At 42.4% G+C, this 20,782-nt stretch overlaps 1 protein-coding gene across 1 annotated transcript in view; it reads left to right on the forward strand.

Moving 5' to 3' along the window:
- Positions 1 to 20,599, forward strand: part of rtn1a (reticulon 1a) — a 22,112-nt gene extending 1,513 nt beyond the window's left edge. Inside the window, exons 2-9 of the mRNA XM_088317843.1 lie at positions 7,706 to 8,422; positions 9,528 to 10,199; positions 16,602 to 16,809; positions 16,890 to 17,028; positions 18,836 to 18,905; positions 19,169 to 19,215; positions 19,310 to 19,368; positions 19,667 to 20,599. Of these exons, the coding sequence (XP_088173969.1) occupies positions 7,706 to 8,422; positions 9,528 to 10,199; positions 16,602 to 16,809; positions 16,890 to 17,028; positions 18,836 to 18,905; positions 19,169 to 19,215; positions 19,310 to 19,368; positions 19,667 to 19,709 (1,955 nt within the window). The 3' untranslated portion in view covers positions 19,710 to 20,599. The remainder of the gene's footprint in view (positions 1 to 7,705; positions 8,423 to 9,527; positions 10,200 to 16,601; positions 16,810 to 16,889; positions 17,029 to 18,835; positions 18,906 to 19,168; positions 19,216 to 19,309; positions 19,369 to 19,666) is intronic.
- The last annotated feature ends 183 nt before the right edge of the window (positions 20,600 to 20,782 follow it).

Below are 20,782 nucleotides of genomic sequence, written 5' to 3' on the forward strand. Positions count from 1 at the left end.
CAACATAAAGATGTTTCTTCTAAGTTCATCCTTCTCCTCAGCCTAGCGCTATTTCTATTTTTAATCGGGGGCTCACTGTTAGGACTGGCAAGTAAAACTGGTGCCGGGCACTTTTCATTCACGAAATCACTGAAAGATTCATGAGAAAAGAAAAAAAAAAGGGGGGGGGGGTAGCTTCCTGCCTTTGCTGCTCCTGTCATTTTCATTTCACTGGCTGTCGCCAAGACCAAACAGGTGCCGTATTTCATATTCATCAAACACAAGGATGTGTTTTGTGGAATTTACTTGATCATTTAAGGCGCATACATTGCTATGCAGTATTTGAAAGAAAAGGAAAATAGTAAAAGTAGTAGGCTCGTCAGGAAGTGAAACATTCAGCAAACAAAATGGACAGAATTTCAAGTTCTTCTCCTTACATGCCCAGAGAATTTGCTCAGGTTTCAATAACAACATGCCAAGGAGAAGTTTGCCCAAAGTGGAACAATATCCTGTCCAGACGTCTAGAATTGCTCATCAAAATAATCGATCCACGTCTGACCTAAATGTTCTTCACGCCACCCCAACAACCACTACGTTTATTTGCCACCGTAATCTTAACGATGCAGGAAATGTGTAAAAGCCCCCCAAAAAATATATCATGTGGAATGCCTCTTCACGGTAAGAGTAGTTGTAGTTCTCTCTCTTAAGTAGATAAATAATAAAAAAGAAAAATACACTTTTTCTCAGTCTGCATCACAGAAATAGAAGTGACTTAATGAGGTTTGTGAAGCTGAATAAAACATTTACCTCGTGTATTGAGCAGATTGAATTGCTTTTCCTAATTAAGTGTCCACCTTTTTCAGAGCAGAGTTCATAGGCTCTTGGTCTTCTGGCATGTTCTCGTACTGATTGGCTGACTGTGTCATGCCTCTGGTCAGACAGTCTGAGGAAAAGACACTCAGGAAATTACAAGAAATGCTAAAAACGGGACTGTGACTAATGTTTGTGAGACCGCGCATGCATATTTCACAATGTAACTTCTGTTCTCTATCAAATATAAAACAATACATGTGCCGACTCGACGAATCAGACAGTGGTGTCAGCATGTCATCAGGGACAACAAAGGTGAGGCTGTTGCACGTCTGTCTGGCTCCTTTCTGCGTGTCTCGGCTGCACAAAGCACTTAGCGCTCTCACATGAGGCAACGCTGAGGTTTTTTTTTGCTGCACGTCAATGCTCCCAAGGGGGGCAGTGGAAGGTCTCGTCAGAGTTTGTCATGAAGATGAAGGATGGAAAAGAAGTTGGCAGGTGTGTTGTTGGATGTGGGATATCGTCATTGATGAGTGATGCAAAGAATTCACAAGATAGCTCAAATGATCCATTCATCCATTTTTCCGCTGCTAAAAATAGACTTAAAGTTTGTTAATTGTTTTTTTTTTTTTTAATGGTGGGGTATGGCCATACGCAAATGAAGTGGCTCGGGGAATCTCTGATAAAGCACTTCAAAAGCAACTTTTTCAATGGATGTCAACTGCACAGCTGAGAGTTGCCGTCATTGTCCAGCTAATCTAACTCAGCCACTAAAAACATGAGCAATACATTTAAAGTTAAAAAACAAACGGACAAAAATGTTGTGTTCTGATTTTGCCAGCTCAACTTTTGTCTTGTCGGTCTCCAGAGTGTATCTCCAAAAGTGTTCAGGTTCATCAAGCTGTCTCTTGGCAAATGTGGAGATGAGCAGTGATTTTTTTTTTTTTTTACTCGGACTCTCCCATTGTTGCCATTTTTGCCCATTTGTCTTCCTCATGGTTGAGTCATGAACCCTGACCTAACTGAGGCCATTAAGGCTTGCAGTTCTTTGGATGCTGTTCTGGATAGGCCATGACCGAAACAGATTTTTTTTTTAGACAGATTACGATATTTGGCAGGAGAAAATTCTGATTGATTAACTGACTATATCATAACTAAAATAATGCTTAATGTTCCCGTAACGCTTAAAACAATTACGATATTAATTACAGGCAGAACATTTGACTGCTTTACTTTGTTCTATCGTATTTGTTAAACAAAGAGAAAAAAAAATTGTTGGGGCCAATTTTGTTTGCGGGTGGAAGGTTTTTGAATGTCATTATCTAATGTTGTAATGTCTAAAAAAATACCAATTCTTTTAAGAAGGCTCGTATCGGCCGATTCAATAGTTCAGTTATTTATTCAGGCCCCTTTTCTCGGTTCTTTTGTGACTTCATGAATGAGTTGTCATAGTTGGCCGACCACTCCTGACAAGGTCGACCACTCTCCATTTGTGAATAATTTCTGTGGCTTGCTGGACTCCCTAAGCATTGCAAATTAATTTAGAACCTTTTTCAGACTGATATAGACTTCAATTGCTTTTGTTTCTACAGTTTGCCGTTGCCGTGGACAATAAGAGAGTGTCGCGGCTTTGTTGATGTCAGTAAATCCTTATCTGACTATTTGATGTGCTACCGTCTCTTGTGTTTACTCCAGAATGCTTAAGAGCCAGGAAGTGAAATACGATGCTTCTGTCTGTGTCCATCATCTCTCATGCTGGTGGCCAATGTCAATCCCAGATGGGTGACAAAACTTTATCGGCATTATTTGTTATAGTGGTTATTTCAGTGAATGCAGGCATCTGTACACTTTCCTGCATATCCTGCTTTGTGATGTAAGTGAAATTATAAGGTGCACTGAATTGACAGCTTGAAGCAGACAATCTCCTACACACGCTTCGTTCATCAATAAATATCCAACCCCCCATCCCGCAAAAAAAAAAAAAAAAAAAAAAAATCAATATCGCATCACAGCCGGAGAATCCAAATAGCTTTTTTTTTTTCAAACTGCCTTTAGATTGATTTACCTGATGCCAATGGAACAATAACATTTGCCTTGTGTGGCCTACAATGATGCTTCTTACCATAATTGGATGCTTTTATTGTTTTGGATCAATACAACTCAGAGCAGTCCATGATTATTTCTTTTCTAATTGACCTCGGCAAGTCATTTTTGCATGTACCTGCTCTCGCTCTTACGTTGCCTTTGTCATTCCCATTTTCTGTTCCTTCAATAGACTTTCAAATGGGATCGTAAGTGGCCTCTTCAGGCTAAACTAGAAATCATAACAAGTTTGAGTAACGCGATGACTGTATCGGAATCCTATACTTCATCACCCGCCAGCATAACCAAATTATACCTCATCTTGTCCTAGTTTATCGTTTTATTTTCTTTGACTCTAAAGGGGAAGTCAACCCCCCCAAAAAAAATTCTTTATAATATGTTGTACACGCCCTCACTCATCTAAACACGGCATTTTGATTAATATTGCGTTTGTGAAATATTAGTCAAGCTGCAACAAACAACATGACAGTTGCTCAGGGCTCAAGTCACGACCAATTACGTCTCAGGTTCAGAAATCAGGTGAGCTGTTCTAGTAAGACTCAGCAACATGCTAAACTCAACGGCCTCACCATGCGGTGGTCTATGTTCTACTGTGCTGGGTTCTATCCGTGCACTTTGCATGCTGGTCGACCAACTACTAGAAATAGTGTCTGCTTTTGTAAATGGAAGCGCATGAATGGTGAAAAGAAATGTGTTGAACAGGGTTCATTCTGATTTTCAAAGGTTAGCATGCCAAAACGATACATTTTCTACATTTTCCATTGAAAGCCATGGAAACAGAGTCACAAATTCCTGACATTCTAGCTAAATAGCGAAAGGCACAGATGGCCTTTGTGAGATTGAACACGAGCGTGATAGATTATTTTCCACAAGGTCGTTGAGTGAAATCAAACTCCTGAAAGCTAACACCACAGTTGAGAAGGTCGTGGATGGAGTAATTGAATCATCCCCGAGCAGCACATTTACTGCCCTTTTGAAAGTTAAAACCCTGCAGAAAAATTGGGGGTCTATTTTCAATCATTCTGAAAAGTTTTCCTGCTTTTGCTCTGCTTTTGCATTTGAGTTGCCCGAGTATGACCTAGCACAGATTGTCAGGCCGCATTCAATTCAGGACGAAAAAAGCCCCTTCCCCAAGCATCCGCCAGGACTTTGTTTTTCATTTTATCTTCCCCAGCCATCCTTTCGGTGACATAATTATGTTGGCATTGGTGTGAGAATTCCTCTGTTGTCGCCACTGATCCCATGTGAGTGTGGCAAAGCTTTTGTCAGAGCCTTGTGGGTCCCTGCAGATTGAAAATGCTCCCAGACTCAACACTGCAAATTTGTCAAGTAACGGCACAGAGCCGCTGTCCTCATGGCCGGTGAGGAACAGCATTCTACCTCGTCACTGATGCAGATGACTTATGCAACACCCGCTGAGTTGTTGTGTTAGGTGGCGAGAACAAGGGGGGGAGGGCGTCGGAGGTGGGGGTGGTGGTTTTACCCACAGTTTGGCCTGACTCCGATTAGTGGCCGTTCAGAGCATCACACATCACCTCTCTTCACGCCCTGTTGTGGCTCCAAGTGCTTCCCACATCTGCCGAGGAAGAGGAGGAGGAATTTGTCAGTGGTTTGAATCAGTTGAGTGCTAGATTATGAAGGCGTTGCCAGGGTGATGGCTGAGGGGATCTTTACGCTCGTACTGGAATAAAGAGGATTATATGTTGATTTGCTCTAGCATCATATCAAGGTCGTTCATGTCACTGGGCTCAATTTGAACAAACGGCATCAAGTTTACATTGACTGGCCACAACATGAATACTGTCTAATGTGAGTGAATAAAAGAGGGAGATCAATAATTGTGCCTTCACAACGATTACCATGGTCAACTTTTCATCGTCTCATGCTGGGAAGATACTGTCTAATGTCTCAATATACTCCATTGGCTCCTTTGGTTCGCAGTTTGGATGCCTAGCGTGACTTATGACTGCGCTGCACGCGCCGTGTTGTATTGTTAATGACAAAGGAAGAAAGGCAGGGCGGGGAGGCTTTTAGAGAGGAAGCAAAGGGAGGGACGTCTTGAATTGTTGTCTTCTCTGTCATTTCAGTCTTCATCCTCCCTCCCCTGCAAACCCAAAGGCTACAGTTTTAAATCTTTTCCCCCCTTATCCAAGCCCAGCAGCTGGAGCCAGACTATTTATAGTGCCACCCCTGCACGGGAAGAAGCGGGGGCTAGAAGACAGAAGGAGGGGCCACCAAGCGCAACACAAATATTAGTATTATGTGTGGGTGCTGAGTTTAGATTTGCGATGAGCATGCCTAGAGGCTGTTGTTCTCATGCAAAGTAATACCGGGTGAGAGGGAAAGTCACGATGCACTTATAGCTCACTTTTGATTATTGAATAGCCGAAGCACTGAATTTTATTGAAACACGTCTGTTTATGAAACTACTACACAGTCACTTTCGAAACAACTGAAACATTAAAAAAAATAATCCCATAAAAAAAAAAAATTGAATTGGCTTATTCCATCGTCAGACGGTCACATCATGACAACTTTAGCAATTACTAGGGAAGTAACGATTCAACCAAGCCCTGATTCGATTCGATTTTCAGTTACCGGTATCGATTTGATTTGATTTTATGTAAATCGCTGCAATGCTTGTTTCCGTGCGCTCGCGTGGTGTTGCAGTCGTCTTCAAACGCAATACGAATTGATGTTTAGTGCAAGCGTGTTAATGTATCGTACATTTTAAATGTAACCAAAACCTTACTCTATGCTGAGTCGCACTATTACTATGAAACTACCTGCGAATACGTTACAGTCCATTTTTTTAATGTCCAAAGGACTAAGATCATGAATTGAAAACTTGGTGAAATCCACTGCGCTAAAATAAACACTGAAATTGATTTTTATTTTATTTTTAATTTAACCTGAATGCAAAATGTTTTGTGGGGGAAGACAGGAACAGTTTCTCTCTCTTTCTCTCTGCTCCCTTCTCACACACACACACACACACCCCGCAAGTCGCGTAATGAATTCATAAAACTCTGGAATAACACAGCTCAGCGAAATACAAACCACGACAACAAGCAAAACCCAGCATGTTATAATATAATTTTTTTAGCACTCTAAATTTGTATATTCTAACGACCCAGGTAGGTTATGTTTTATTGTTGGGTGTTGCCGTTAATGGCTTGTGGCAAATAGTGTTGTGTTACTTTAAGAAGTGAAATTTCAGAGTTCAAGTCTCGTTGCGTGGTTGTGAGTTAGCACTTGTGCTCTTGCTGTTTCAACGTAAATCACGCATATTAAAAAAAATGTGTTTTGGTTTTTATTAAACGTGAGTTTGCTTACTAAAGCACAGTAGACACTACAATATGTTAGCGTACCACAACAGGACATCAGACGCACACGGTAGCCTGTGCGTGCTAACTATACCTAGCTTTCACACACGACAGTCTCTGTCGTAAATTAAATCGGGCATCAGCCGCAACGCGTTTCGTTTTTAAGTGCTCGTTTATCACCGCTGTGCTGCTATGAAAGGGAGGTTTACATCGTATTAAGTAATTGGTCAAAAGTGTGCAGTTTGCTTACAGCACAGACATGAGAGAGCGGCTCTGGTTAATATGGAGTGCGAATCGATTCTTTTATATCGGTGTATATTTTAATCAGTTTAGATCAATATTAAATCAATTATCGATGAATCTTTGTATCCCGAGCAATTTCTATAAGGCATGTTTTTTTTCAAAGTAACATTTTAATATTTCTAACAGTAAAACACTTGCAAATTGAATTATTGGTGACAGGATTTGAGCGTGGCAATGTGTCAGTTGCATGTGCCACATGTGTGGATCCAAAGACGAATCAACATCAATTCACAGCAGGAGCAAAAAGAACCTCACTGACCGTAAATGTCATTGGGGTGGTACCCTGAGATGTATCGTTTTTTTTTTTATACTATTGATATGACCATGACAGTTTAGGGGCATAAATATACACATTAAGATCCATAAAAGGCATAAACAGTCATTGTAAAGTCTATGTGATATTGTGGCGTAATCGATACCTCAAAGGTCGTCAGCCTTCATTTCTGGAGGTGCATATGGAGAGGTGACAACGCCTATGATCACGTCAGGAACATTTTGATTTTGTCAGGAACACTTGCGTCTCTGCCAAAACATCCAGAAAATGTTTCCAAACAACACTTAGACTTTTAAACCAGATTTTGGATGAAGATCTAATTTCCAACACAATTTTAACAATGGGACAACTTAGAGAATTTAAGCATGCAAATTATCCTCATCAGAAAACATCTTTTACTTATTCCTAACTGGAACATATGGCAACGTCTCGTAACAAAATACAGAGAACTCGGAACACTTGGCATTTCTAGGATCAGTGTTGAAGAGTCTTGTACATCCTTACGCTATCATTAAACAACTTTTAGGAGGCTAGTAGCCAGTGTACATGTACTTATTTTTGTGTTTTTTTGGTTTAGTTTTTTTTTTTTTTGTGACAGAGGAGATGCAGCATTAGTGCTGTGCATGATTTCGAACAGACCCCAGTTGTGGCTCGGTGGGTTTTGGTGGCTTGAACAATCTGCCTTTGTCCGTTGCATGGGCACAAGTAGCCTCTGTTAGTGCTGCCTCGCTGGGCTGCAAAAGCGTGGCTCCATGCATCCAGGCTGACGAGAGCATATTATGACATTAAGAACCATGTGACGAATACCGCCGTCAGACTTATGTCTTTTCACGTTATCTCCGTTTTAGTAGCTATCACTCTAATTATCTTTCACTTCTTTTTCTCCTACATGTCCATGTTGGACTCATAGGTGAACTAATGACAGGCCTGTTCAGGAAGCCCATGAATGACGATGGTGACGTGTACACCTCCTTGATGTCCAATCAGAGCTTTACATCAGGTCGAGAATCTTCCTACCTTTCCGACAGTGTGAAGGCTTCCCCTGGATCCCCCGGCCTGGACCGCTTCTCCACTGACACGTACAGCTTCAGCTCCAGCAACAAGACCATGTCCGACCTGTCCAACGACATGCCTAAGTCTCTGATGGGCTTAGAAAAGACAGAGTCCTACAACTACATGGACATAAGCCATGGGGATGATCGCCATGACCAACAGCAGGGAGGGCTGGACAGCATGGCGGACACAGGATTGACCGGTGGTGATTTACTGGGGAGCTACATTGATAAGAACCCAGTCAGAGATGACGAGGAAGAAGATGAGAATCTCGGTCCTGCCCTGGGCTCGCACTCCTTTCCCTATGTGGAGGAACCATCTGATGAGGAGCTGTCAGACTACCGCTCTTACCGGAACCTCGGAGGAACACCACAGTCAGCCAGCCCTGTGAAGATCACCTTGACCGAGTCGCAGGCGCCGGCATCCAAGGCCGAGCCGCAGCAGCGCGCCCCTCAAGCCACTGGGGGTGACCGTGAGAATGTGCTCAGTGTGGGTCTGCAGGGAGTCCCCACTGTGACCCTGTCAGAACCAGAGGATGAGAGCCCCGCCTCCACTCCCAACGCTTCACCTACACGTAAGCACAGCACGCATACATGTTATATTGACAGGCGGTCACTATATAGACAAGTCTTGGGACACATTAGAATTTGTGAGAAAAGTTCCCCAGTGCGCAAAGCAAAATTCATAAAGTCATAATTGCATGACTTTGGCATGGAAGAACACACATTAATAATAGTGCTGACAAGTGATTCATTTTTTTTAACTAATTAATCACAAAAAAATTCCATGATTAATCGCGATGAATCAGCAAAAAGCTTGTAACAGGTAATTGAATAATATATTGGAATGAATGCAAAATCACCAAATAGGAAGGATATTCAATTCAAAGATTGTTCTAATAGCTTTCTTTGATTCTAGAATATGATCTAAACGGAGACATCTTCACAGGCATTTTTCTTAAAAACATTTCTCAAAACTGCCCATAAGTACCAACACTCCAGCAGTGTTGGTCGGCAAGGCGCAGTGGTTACATGAGCAGGGTGTTTTGTTCTGAGATGATTGTGCTCAAGATGTACATCTAATACGGTACAATATTTGCAAAGTATGCAAATTATTTTCAAAGCAAATCAAACTGAGTTAAAATATTTAACTCAGTTAATTTTTTTTTTAAATTAATCTCTAGAATTTAATTCTGATGGGCCTAATTAATACCTTTGGGATTAACAAAAAGAGATGACCAGGTGTCCCAATACTTCTGTCCATAAATTGCAGGGGAGGGCAAAATATGACCGGCTCATTAGCTTTTTTTTTCTCTCTAAAAATTAGGTACGTGAAATAAAATGTATTATTTTTATTTATCGCATTAGTTTTTATATGGAAAAAGGAAAATAGTTGTATTTATCAGAATGTAATTTATTGCATTGGGTAAATTAATCAACAAATGACAGGAATTATGAACTTAAATGTGTTATTAAAATTAACGATTTATATACATATTTTTTTAAACCTCATTTATAGCACAAATGACCTGCCCGAACTTTCAGTACTGAAAATAAAAAGTTGCCTTTGAGCACCAACATTTGCCCACACCTTGTTTACAGAACTATATGTCCAACATAAAGATAAATGACTGAAGGATGAATACATAGCAAACTGTCGTAATTTTTTTTTCCCTGCAGAAAAAGATTTTCCCTCCCATGATGGGTTCAAGGCTGACGCAGTGAAGTCTGCCACTCCCAAATATAGTCCAGGCCCACAGTTTGGTAGCAGAGACCACGATGGCAGCAGTGCAGAGTCTGGAGACTCCGAGATTGAGCTGGTGTCTGAAGAGCCTTCCAAGGCCAGTAGCAACCCGTTTGCCGAGCCACCTAAAAGTAAGGGCACCTTCAACCAGTCCAGCCGCCCCTTTGAAAGCCCGCCGGTCGTTTCGAAGACTGGCAGCGGCTTGGTTGGCAACCACGCCTCACCTGCAGCCTACAGCATTCTGCGTGAGGAGAGAGAGGCGGAGCTCGACAGCGACCTCTTCATTGAGTCCGCTTCTGAAGAAAGTCCGAAAAGAGAGCAAGGCGTTGGAGGCCCTAATCTGGGAGCTGGCCCTCCCTCTCCTCTGGTTCCCGGTGTCCCGACTGCCCGCAGCACGCCTCAGGTTGCGTCGGCCGCGCCCTCGGTCACAGAAAAGGTCAAAGCAGAAGAGGAGCGCCTGAGCAAGCCCAAGCCCCCGACTGCTACTGTGCCCCCAGAGGTGCGTGCAGACAGATTCAGTCTGGAGGACAAGAAGACCAATGAAGGCCAAGAGGATCTTGGAAAGTCGGCTGCTTCCTTCCTCCTGGAAGGTTTGAACAAGCAAAAAGGTGAGTATGAAGCAACTGTATTTCCTCTTCATCTTGAACCTCAAATCTCACTTTATCTTTGTTGTGTTGTGATTTCCCAACACTTTTTCCAGAGTCAGTCGTTTCAGGTTTCCAAATATGCAACAAGCTATCCAGAATGAGTGCTGTCAGAGATTATTTTTGCATACTTTTGGTCTGCACACTATACTGTTGATCAGTTATACAGTCAAAAAGATATCATTTAAACAGTCGAGGAATATGTTCCTTGACTTGGTTTGTCTACTGCAAGCTGCTGCATGGTGAGCTCTCGTCTTGTTTTGTCTACAGGGCCACAAACTAAACAAGATTGTTTCGAGAGGTACAATTTTACACAGATGCTCTCCTTGTCTGTGCCAAGTGTTTGAAATCCTTGTTGTGTGTCTGCTTCCCCCTAGTGGCACATTTAAAAGAGAAAAAGCAGGAGTAGCGTTGCATGGATTTACATACTGACTATGCAAAATAAGGAGACATCAAATTTCATTGTCAGACTAGTAAACCAATAATGTGGCTGTCACACTGCCAGTATAATTTGGAATTGTAGAGATGCTACATCGGGCAGCGTCTGGATACTTGTTTGTTTGACTATTTTAAATCCGGGGATTAAGTAAAACAGACATGGCAGTCACAGTCAGATGCAGTGTATTCGTTCCAATGCTGCACATTTAACGTTACAATGTGTATTTATTTAGCCTACTATTGGTCATTCTTTCTTTCCCTGTTTACATAATCTGAGGAAAGTGGGGCAGATTTAAGGTGCCTTGAGGGATTAGCACGTCATATTGTGTGACAACTAAGGAGATGTTTTTTTTATTCGGATGCATCCTCTTCAAACAGTGAATATGTCACAGATGAAGGTTAGTGGGCCAAGTATTTTTACAGCTTCTGAAATCCTCCTTCTGTTATGTTTACTTAGAGTGAGAAGGTTCTGGAAATCCTGCTCAAAACAAAAAAACAACCAGGTCATATGTCTATTTGTTCACCACTAGGGGGCGCAATGAGTCTTTGTTCGGCACTGAAGAGGCTGGTGCTTCATCTCTAGTTCCCATGGCAACCACTGATGGGGGAGCACGTTCCGTCTGGTTCAGAGAATGTTTTTTTTTCTACTTGATGGTGGGTGTTGGCTATGTAGAGGCCGCAGTGAACAGAAGGTGTGAGGCGTGGTCGCCTGCAGGGGGTGACTGGGCTCTTTTAAGAAGTGCCTCAAGCTTCCATCATGGGAGTGTTTTTTGCTCACTGCTGACATCATGGTGACTGTGCAGTTTCATATTTGTTTCGGTTGCATTTTCCCTTATTCTGAGGAAGAAAGCAAGTAACACAGACACCTCCTCGAGGCAATAAATAAGGAGTATTGTGCTTAAGCTCGCATGCACAATGCATGCGTCTCCATATGCATTATTCAAGTAGAAGCACTCAGTGAGTCAGAGTGGAAACTGCTCAGCGCAACCCTAAATTCTGTCTGCCATTCTAAGCAGGGTCAGCTACGGTCAAAGACAATAATAACAATCTTCAATAAATATTAACATTCTGTATTGAGTATAATTGTTTGAAAGTACAAGTGGTCCCTTGACATATTGCCCCAATCAACCATTTTTTGTTTGGGCTGTTTTTTAATAGGTCCAGGCCAGGTGAGGTGCTTGTGTCCCCCAGGGAACATGTTTTTTCCAGTGTCATATGAGGATTAAGTGTAATTGCGCATCTACTCCAGTAGGTGCCAGTGGCGCGGTCAGTTATTTTTGAAATTTTGGGCAAATTGATGATCAATCAAACACAAACTGAGAAACGATGGTAATCAAGTTCTTGTTTGATGCAATAGCAATGTTATAAACAAATGATACTTTTTAGAGTTGCAGCAGAGTTTGAGGTGCACAAAATGTTTTTTACTTCCCCTTTTGTGGGGCTGTGGGGGTAATAATTAAAAATTATATTATTATTATAAATAAAATAATTATGAAGCGCTGTATATTTGGTTGTGTTTTTTATTCATAACAAACGGGACTATTTTTCTTCCCCTAAACCATGTAACAATAAAAGTTTTAGGGGGTCTTTAACGCAGTAATAGAATGAAATTCATTTCAATAGGAAAATGTGATATGATAAAGTAATTAGAGTAACTAAACAAAATATAACTCAAAAGTCATTGCCTGATGATGCATCAGCCTGCTTTTCCTCTCGCAGTCTGTTGGTGGCACTGGTTAGGCTTTTGTTGTGAAAATCTAGACGACAACCCCTTTCAAGACAAAAGCCTCCCCGCCCTCCCATCCCCGTAGGCTACTAATCAGCGCATGGGTGGTTTGCTGCAGCACCAACTGTGATGTTTACAATTTACACCCCTTCCCCCTTTCCTACCCACAAACACACGAGACACATTTGACGAACCAAAGCATCAGCGTGAGCTCCGCCGGCCAGCAGCATCTAGGCAGCCTCTCCATCCAACCGAGCTCCCTCCCTCCCATTCTCCCTCCCTCACCGTTATCTGTGCCACGCGCCTACATCCTTGGGTTTTTTTCAACCATTCATGCCTTCTCTGCGATGAGCGCGTGAGCACTAGCGACAGAAAAGGGGCACGAAGAAGATAAAGACTTTTGATTTTTAAAGAGAGCAAGCGAGAGAACAAGGATAAACGTGATCACCAGTATGCAGGCCGCTGCAGACGTGACAAAGAAGGAAAGCTCCTGGAGCGGCTGGAAGGGCCAGGGTACTTGCTTGTATTTGTATTTGGCATGTGTGTGTGTATTGGTTATGTCTCTAACTTGCATTTACGTAAATATCTCAAATGTGCCTTCTCGACTGTGCGTTGCGTATCAGTCAAATTTTGGAGAAGGGAAAAATGTCACCTAGCTCCCTTTTTTACGGACACACCCTGATGGCACAATCAATTGTGTTACAAGAGTGGGGACAAATCATGGAAGAGCATGATAAGAACAACATGCATAAATAGCGGGATGCTGCTCTAGAGGACAAGCATGGAAAGACATTTAATATTTAGAAAGTGTGCAATGGTGCTGCTTTTACATGGCGTATGATGGCTTTTTATTGTATGCGACGAGCAATCGTCGGCCCGCACTGACAGACTGTCGCCATGGTAACCAGGGCACACCCATCCCGATTACATCAGCCCTATCTGCTCTACCACGACGGTACCTTGTAGCGAGCGTGCTCGGGCGAGAAAAGAAAAAGCATCCTCCATCAGTCTGCGACCAGCGGAGGGAGCTTGTGGAAAGAAAATGGCGCCCTTTCATCCACAATGCATCTTACTGCTGGCTTCTGAGTTTAGATGTTTCCAATGTCAGAATACCAGTTTGTCATTAGCCCTCTGGCTGCATGAGCTATTTGATTATGTAACTACATTGATGTCAGAGTAATGTTATCTGATAGGACGCATCCACAACCATAGGAAGGGTTGATTCCTGCATTTCAAATACTGGTCTTTGCTCCAATAGATGCTGTGCCTCAATTATTCACAGCAGTTGAGTAAATGACGCCTCAACAATGACATTACATCATTGTATGTGTGCTACTTTGCTACAACTGACTCGCTGATATTAAACTGGACAGTGGAAGCGGCTCTAGCCACTTCTGCTTCAGAGAGTTTTTGATGATTCCTTGCTGCCTCTGTGCTGCTAATGGATCCAAAGTAATCAGTGATGATATCGTTAATGCTAACAAGAGATTAATCAAGAAGATGTTCTGATTTAAAGTGACATGAGAAGGTGCAGTCACGAATCAGAAATGGAACAATGAGGGCAGGACGGAATTAAGATAACACAAAAATTTGCTGTTGTGCATTGATGGCCTTTCTGTGCCAACTGCTTGCTCTTCTATCAGTGACATTAAACTTAGTTGGATCGACAATGTTAGGAGAGCGAACCAAAATACTGTATAGAACTCCATGCAATGCTGCAAGCTACATCTAAAACGGCGTCAATCAAAACAGACCAAAAATTATCTTTGGAAAGATGGAATTTCATGCATTGCATACATTGGGTCTCATAACATTGTGCGGCTAATATTCTGAGTATGCCAGTCTGTATTTGCTCATACACCTGTCATATTAATGTTAAATGTTTGAAAGGGTAACGTGCCCAAGTGTGAAAGTCCTACATTTAAAACTTCTTGGCAGCAGAAGTCCCATTGCATGTTTGCACAGTCGGGTTGATGACTTGTTTGAGGCCACAAGGATGTCTTCAGTGATTTAATCAGGTCAGGCTAAACTAGTTTCACTTCAGAAAAAAAAAAAAAAGGAGTGTGAGGGGGATTCATTTCACATGCTCTTCTTTTTTAATGTATGATGTGGATGGGAGCTAGCAGCTAACAGGCCCTGAATGTGTGGCACAACATTTTGGAGGGAATGAAACTGTTGTCTGCTAAATTCGGTTGTTTGTAAATATTAAATCAGACTGAATCTAAGCATGACTTCCTCCCCTCCATCTTTTCATACCTGCCGGTTTAGCCATTTGACGGTTAAGAGACCGCTGTTAACCTGCTTTTGTCCCTTTGTGTTGCACGGTAAAAGGGAGTGGCAGTCTTGATCTTTACCGGGGTGCGCACACTCCTTATGTTGCTGTGCGTCCCCAGATTGGGACCAAATTAATCTCTCGCTGTTCCCTCAGGAACGGTCTTTCCCCTCCCTTCCTCCAATCTCTCGGTGATAAAATGGAGCAAGCTCCGTAACTATGGTAACTGCATCAGGCAGGTGTTCGGCAGACTTTTGCTACCAGGCCATTGTGATGGAGCACCAAAAAAAAAAAAAAAAAATTGGTCACTGTATCTATGCATGTGTTTACAGAAGTAATACAACTTGATCGTGAACGTATCAAATGGTTTAAATGTGCAAATTATTATTTTTTTTACGTTGCCACGAAACAGTGGTGCTGCCCTATCTTAGAAAACCACATTAAACGTGCATGTGTGCTGGATTGCATTGTGCTTCTTTCCCAACCCGGTCCAATAGACGCCCCCTTTAAGTCCCGTCACTCATCAGACAGCTGCTGATTGGCTAGTGTGAGTGTAGTCACTCCTTTCCTGCGCAGAGTGTGTGTGTGCGGCAAAAGGAGGGGGGCGCCCCCCAACGCTCTCCTTTTGTCTGTGAATAAAGCAGCTGCCTCTTTCCCTGTTCAGCCATGGGACCCGCAGGTCAGTACCCGCTTCTACTACACTAAGCTAAAGCTCTAACCTCTGCGGAACTGACCATGTCTCTAAACTAAAGCTGCTTTGGCTTCTGTGTGTGTGTGTGTGTGCGCTTATACACAACTGGTGAATGAGCTACACACCAGTGCATGTGTGTGTTGTTCTTACAGCATCTCCAACTGACCCAGCTGTTGTCACAGAGCGGGATGGTGGAGCATGTCGATCACATTTTCAACTTTCTCTCGATAGATGTGACACATGGTTGCCTTCTGCCAAGAGACAGTGCATACAGAATGTATTAGAAAGCGACAGGCACAGTTACAGCATGTACCCACATTGTCAAAAAGTTCGAAGAGGTCTGAGGTATATCTGGGCCTCCTCCCTTAAAGACTCTACAGATGACTATTCAGAGGCAAGCAAAGATGGCCGTCATCACTATGCCATTCACAGCTCTATGGCTAAATTTAGAGCCGGCAAAAAAGCTGTTGGACTATTCAGGGAGGAGGAGAAAGGCACCGTAGGGATCATTCTCAGGAGTGATTCTACTCTTCTCAGCATACATACATGATAAGACCTGTTTGGGCATCAACTCCTGCACAGCAAGGATAGAAATAATGATTAAAAAGCAGCTGTTTCCAAGGGAACAGGTTTGCGTTTCCAGGTGACCGGCAGAGGGGTACGGTAACCAAATCGGGAGCTCGTCCTGCAAAGCCAACGAAAAGCGTGGTCAGTGTTGGCTACCAAATTTCTTCATGAATCTGCGCCATCCTTCATCACGGCTTATCAGCGTGACCATGTCACACTGAACCGTTATCTTTAAAAAGGCCGATTGTGCTCCCATTTTTGTCAATCATTAATTCTCCTCCTCGGGCAACTTGTACGAAAGACCGCCTGCTGTTCGGCTTGTTTGGACGGGATGTATGTTTATGTACGTATGAGAACGAGCCAGCTGTTAGCGCTGATAAACATACTGAGACCAGCAAAGTGGCCTGTATGGACAAATAGCGACACCTCTACCTGGAACTGTGAAGCATAATTATAATTCAAACCAAAGCCAAGGGGGTGCTGAAGCCAATGAATGTCATATTCCAGCTGTTGGATGCAAGAGGCATATTAGCTTTCTCTTGTAGAGGGTGCTGAACATATCTAGCGAATTCTTCCAATACCGAAAGTAAGAAAATGACAATTCCAGTGGATGAAAGAGTGGTCATGCCATTTGTGGGTCGTAACCCCGTTTGTCCTGTCCTCACCCGCCAGCTATTGACCTGCTCTACTGGAGGAATGTGAAGCAGTCGGGGGCCGTGTTCAGCAGCGTGCTTCTGCTCCTCTTCTCCCTGACCCAGTTCAGCGTGGTCAGCGTTGGAGCCTACTTAGCCCTAGCTGCCCTCTCTGCCACCATCAGTTTCCGCATCTACAAATCTGTGCTCCAGGCTGTGCAGAAAACCGATGAGGGGCATCCATTCAAGTGAGTGAACCACGACCACACCTAATATCGTGAACCACCGCATATTGATCGACTATTCGTCTGCGTTTGCACCCATACAGAGGCTACCTGGAGATGGAAATCTCTCTATCCCAGGATCAAATTAGCAAATATGCAGACAAAATCCTGCTTTACACCAACACCTGCATGAGGGAGCTGCGCAGGCTTTTCCTCGTTCAAGATCTGATTGACTCTTTGAAGGTTTGCATACGCTTTGTTACCACCAAACAGTTTGCTTCCCTGCGCAATAGTTTAGGATTTCTAACATAAAAGTGACTTTGTATGATAAAATTAGAAATCTGAACTGCCATACATTTTGGCAACCTACCATTAAAGTACCAACACCTGTGGTACTGTATGTACCAAAAAGGTGGAGTATAAAACAGCTACAACACAAAAACTTTTTTGTATAGACCTGCTTGGGGTGGAACAGTTCAAAAACCAAAAACAGTTCAGTGCAACAGTATCAGTTCGGTTCATGTGTGTTTTGTCCGTCCATTCCTCTGTACATGAAGCCAAGATGTATGTTTTTTTTATTTTAAACTAACTCAATTTAAACAATGTATACATACAAAAACCTTGCCTATAAAAGCGTAGTTTACAACTTCAAAAAAAAAAAACGGCAGTGCAAAGAATGTAAAAGCCAAATAAAATCAAGAAAGATCAAATACAATAGAAGATGGGCAGCACATCATGATTCACACTCGAGTCCTAGACAAGTGTGTCATAGCCTAACAGTGACGCAGCAGCCAAACATATTGCAGCACGGAACATCACTTAAGGCACTGCTACCGAGGCTGCGTCCGCCAAAGGCAAAATTCGAAGGTCACATGATGCAACATCCAGCGCACATGCTGGTGTCCAAATTCATGTGGCCTTTGAATCCAGCCCTCGTTTCCATAGAGAAGAGCCCTGAGCAAAAGCTGCTTGAAGCAAACTTTTGTAGCCTACATTGCTGCGCTCTTCTTACACTTCAACACTTGAATAGTTGTGCCCAAATTCGTACGCTGCGTCCTCTAGGAATTTTCACAGGCTGGTTCCTTTGAAGGCTACTCCTCATGTCGCCTCCATGGACCGCATAACCTGTGGTAAATTTGGACAGGCCTTGCGTCGCAAGGACACCGACCAGCGGTTGAGGCACGGCGTGACTTATGTCATGTGGCCTTCACATTTTGGCTTTGAAGGACGCAGCCTCAGAATTAGCCCACATCTATTCTAACAGCCAAGCTCATTGTCGCCATCTTGAGGTGCTACAGAAGACAGTCAAGTGAGAGTCGCCAGTCCTGATGAAATTTGCCAGTTTATGCGGTCCATGGAGGCGACATGAGCCTTCGGAGGACCCAGCCTGCGAATTTGGACACACAGTCTTTGCATCACCAACGCAAGATCTCCTGTACATAACATGGATCCATCCATTTATTAGCTGCTAACTTTTATTGATCAGCATTGCTAATTGAGTGACGCTTCACCAAATACCACCTCTTTGCGAGGCTTCCTCGCATATTTATTCTGAACACCCATTCTTCTGACGTCACAATCGTTCTTCTATCACTGAATGATTGAACGGCGAGAAACATAGTTTGACAAGTTCACCGCTAACCCTCAACAGGTGGATACGCAGATTTGTTGTACGTTTTCCTATCCAACTGAAGAGCGTTTATTCGTTATGCTGCTGATGTAGAGAAACTAAATAATTTCAATGATCCAATAATAGACAATTGATTTTTCTGAGTCAACCATGGATTTTGTCAACTGTTCCACCCCTAAAGGCCTACTTTGAATTTTCTTGAAACAATGGTTGTTTATCCTGTGACATAATTCAATGAGGTCACACATTTAATGTTGCACACCAGTGAGTGAGATCGGATTGTACCATTCCTCACTGTTCCGTGACGAGCAGACCATGTTTGGTGGAAACATCTCATGGAAGGATCTGCCTGTCGGGGCTTTTGCATTCCATTATCAACTGAGAAAGGAAAACTGTCTTAAAATTGGATTTTCTGTTCAGTTTGCTGTGCTGATGTGGCTTCTGACCTACGTGGGCGCTCTCTTCAACGGCTTGACACTGCTCATCCTAGGTGAGGTCACTCGGATACACCTCACTCCATGTTGACTTTGGATACCTTTTTTTTTCCGGGAGCAATACGTGTTGGTGCGCACTGGATAAACTAAGGTTATGATTAGCATTTATGTAATCACAAGTGGAGCAAAATGTCTTTGTCAGCGTTAGGAGCTATAGTTGTCTTGTGCAGGTATTTATGCAGTTTGCCCAAGATAAGTGGTTTTGTTCCCGCATTGAGTGAGAAGATATAAAACGCCTCTTTATTCTGTGTGCCTACAGCTGTCGTTTCCATGTTCACTATGCCCGTGGTCTATGAGAAGCATCAGGTAAAGCTGTTCAACCATAAATCATCAAATAGCCAAGTAAATCAAATTACTATTTTTGTACATCATTTGTTGTTTTTTTCCCCCTTGCTTGTAGGCACAGATAGATCAATATGTGGGACTAATACGGACCCATGTCAACTCTGTGGTGGGGAAGTGAGTGTTCATTCAGACATTTCTCATAGCATGACCTTGGCATTAAAGAACAGCTGCTTATGTCTTAAAATGTCAAATGAAACATGTGAACAACGTACAGAGTAAAAGAAAAAAACTACAGTAGTTACAAGTTCACTTTTGTGACTGACCAGCATCATTCTCCTTATTTGGTAAAAGCTAAGATGTAGACTCAATTGAGCACCATAAAAAGAGAGAATGGAGCAGCAGGTGCTTTGCTGTCTAACAGCGACTTAATCCTATCGGAAACATGCAACTCCTACTTGTTCTCTGTGTCCAGAATCCAAGCAAAGATCCCCGGGGCCAAGAGAAAGGAGGAGTAGATCTGCACATCTCACAGACGAGGCTCGCTCACCCTTGAAGAGCCCGGTCACCGTCAGAGGGGCGTCACGCTTTGCCATCTTGGCATTCTCTAAAAGCATCCACTAGAGAAGCCTTCACCGTGTCTAGAGCAGTGTAAACACTAACAACACACAACCACACATTCATAACGCCTCTAGGTAGACAAGTTCACAACTCAAAAAGCTAAAGAGTCAAGATTTTTTTTGTGTTCATTATTCTAAAGTAAAAAGCATGAAGTGGAGCCTTGGGTAAATATTTGATATCTTTCGTGCTGTTTTGAGAACCACGCTACATTTTCGCTTTTGCAGTGCTTACCACAAACTGTATGGTGTGGCACAAAAAAAAAAAAAAAAAACAACAGCTAAGTGGCCACAGTCTTGCTCTGCTGCCAATGTTCGCTGCTTCATGTTCAAATAAGCAGATGAGGCTTCTCTCAGTATATGTCAATATACACGCTATATAAATATATATATATATATATATATATAAATATATATATACACATATATATATATATATATATATATATATATATATATATATATATATATATATAAACAATTTCTTTTTGGTGTTTCCAAGCACAAACTAATTTAAAAATCTGCGTCTTAGATGTGGTATTTGTAGGTTTTTGCTTTTGTATACCAATAAGGAACGATACACACGCTAATGTTGTGGGTACTGTTGTACAACTACTATGAAGACAAGGAGTATCTGGTGATATCAAGCTTGTTTGAATAACTGTCCAACTTTGTACTATGTTCTATTATACTGTGTAGTTCTCTAGACCCTGGACTCTTAACTATTTGCACTTACACTGTGTATTTAATTACAAGAACATGACTAAATAAATGTACCGTGATGGATAACATTTCTTTAGTCGACTTACTGATGAGGTGACATTTTCTCATTTGCATATCAACAGTGTACAGGGAATCGATATGTTTAGGTATTAACAATAGAGGGCTCAAAATACAAACAAATCATCAAAGGTATTACTGTGTGAGTTTGCACGCATGCACGGACAAGTGTGTGCATGGTGACACGTGGGTGA

Source organism: Idiotropiscis lumnitzeri, chromosome 1 (assembly GCF_059441095.1).
Source record: "Idiotropiscis lumnitzeri isolate Australia: NSW breed Sydney's pygmy pipehorse chromosome 1, RoL_Ilum_1.0, whole genome shotgun sequence".
Lineage (NCBI taxonomy): Eukaryota > Metazoa > Chordata > Actinopteri > Syngnathiformes > Syngnathidae > Idiotropiscis > Idiotropiscis lumnitzeri.